The sequence below is a fragment of the Penaeus monodon genome, chromosome 28 (genome assembly GCF_015228065.2).
Source record: "Penaeus monodon isolate SGIC_2016 chromosome 28, NSTDA_Pmon_1, whole genome shotgun sequence".
In the NCBI taxonomy this organism is placed as follows: Eukaryota; Metazoa; Arthropoda; class Malacostraca; order Decapoda; family Penaeidae; genus Penaeus; species Penaeus monodon.
In genome coordinates this window covers 1,701,763-1,703,535 of record NC_051413.1, presented here as the reverse complement: position 1 = coordinate 1,703,535, position 1,773 = coordinate 1,701,763, and the positions used below count along the sequence as shown (strand labels likewise).

General features: G+C 39.2%; 1 protein-coding gene across 3 annotated transcripts in view; it reads right to left on the bottom strand.

The window, feature by feature from the left end:
- The window catches only part of LOC119591272 (GTPase-activating protein and VPS9 domain-containing protein 1-like), a 17,000-nt gene that overhangs the window by 7,790 nt on the left and 7,437 nt on the right, over nucleotides 1–1,773 (bottom strand). For all 3 annotated transcript variants that reach the window (XM_037939992.1, XM_037939989.1, XM_037939991.1), the window contains exons 7-9: nucleotides 1,216–1,450; nucleotides 960–1,049; nucleotides 358–516 (exon numbers count right to left, since the gene is read on the bottom strand). In XM_037939992.1, coding sequence (XP_037795920.1) covers nucleotides 358–516; nucleotides 960–1,049; nucleotides 1,216–1,450 — 484 coding nt within the window. The remainder of the gene's footprint in view (nucleotides 1–357; nucleotides 517–959; nucleotides 1,050–1,215; nucleotides 1,451–1,773) is intronic.

Genomic DNA, 1,773 nt, shown 5'->3' with positions numbered 1-1,773 from the left:
CAATAAGAAACATCTATTTCTAGAGCGTATCCTCTTGAAAAAAAGGAACTAACGTGAAACTGTCATAGATGCACAATCAATACACATATTTAATATTTTGGTAATTTATAGGTTATATTTGTGAGTGAGTGGCATAAATTATGTTGAAATTGTCATTAATAATGCTATAAATTTCTATATTCACTGTCATCTGTTCAGATAAGCTTGGGAGATTTTAAGCATTTACCAATAAAGATCAATTAACGAAAATAGTCTAACAAAAGAAAACAAATAAAAGCACACACGAGAGTACATTACATTCATAAATCCATAAATACGTTTTGCCTGCTAACTCTAAAAGACCAGTAATCAACTTACACTAAAAAGGAATGAGACGAGTGAATGTAGACGAGGCTCCGGGATCAGTATTGACGACCGGACTAAGGTACTCAGGGGACTGTTAAGACAAGAGATACCTGGTGGAGGGGCCTCTGACCCTCCCCCTTCCACAATGCTGTCCACAACACCTGATATGACCTGTGGACAATACGTAACATATGTTTAATTCCCATCAATAATTACTCCAAATAAACTCTCAGGTTAGTAAATGCAAATAATGTCATTATAGCTATTCAGATTTCTACCAGATGCTTCACACTGGACCACGCACCAGATGCCAAGTAAAGCAAGCCACTTGGGGGAAAAAATTAACTGCATGGGAATCATATAATTTCTCCACTTGCTATGACTTTGGCTGCAACATAAGCATTTTCCCAGTGAATGAGGCTAAAAATCAACTTCAAACCTTCTTTCAAGGGACTGTAACTTCTCAATTGCCATAGAAATGGCTAAAAGAGGGAACAACTGCTCACTGTACACAATTTAATGGTAATTTAAACTCCATTAAGGATACATCACCTATTTTCCTCTCTCTCTGCCTTAAATATATGATGTAACCTTGAGAGGTAAAGGACACTCACCTCTTTGTCAAAGTTTGAGTACAGATCTGAGAGTCTGCTATCTGGTGTTTCCCAGCGACTCATTGCCAGCACCTGCAGTATCTGAGCAACCTGCATTGTAAAAATGAAAGAAAGATATTAAGATGTGCAAACAAAAAAACACTGATACAGAAATTTGTTTCTTTTAACCCTGTAAGCTCATTATGTGTACAGACATCCCATCTCTTACTCTGTGATATACTAAAGGTGGCAGTTAAGCTAATGCCATATGACTCACCTGAATGAGATTAAACCTGGAAATGTGGGAGATCGGTGCATCACAGATTCCGTGCGGCTCAGGCGAGATGAGGGCTGGACAGAGAAACAGTGCGAAGACCAAGTCCACACAAATTGCGCTGACCTCTCTGGTGTCAGCTCTCTTGGCTGTTAGGAGCACATCGTACAGCACTCTTACGAGCCACGACAGTTGGGGTGGGAAGCAGTTCATCGCTTCCTTAATGCTCTCCATGAACCTGAGGGTGGAACTTGGGTCACCACTGCATCAACTCAAAGCACCCTCACTCTTTTCTGAACACTCCTAAGAGGTAGCCATCATTTCCAAATATATGTAAATATAACTCAGTATCCTATGGATACTTACAGGTATGTGTTCAAGCCATGCTACTTTGGTCTTTAACATGTATACATTGCTACCCATCTATGTCAACATTCCAGACTAACCTCCATGCAGACAAGATATGTGCAAAAGTGCAATTTTTAAAACATTCCCAGTCTCTCATTAAAATATATATGTAAGGTGTGTTTTACTGTCTAAAACTGGCATTTGCTCTATGAA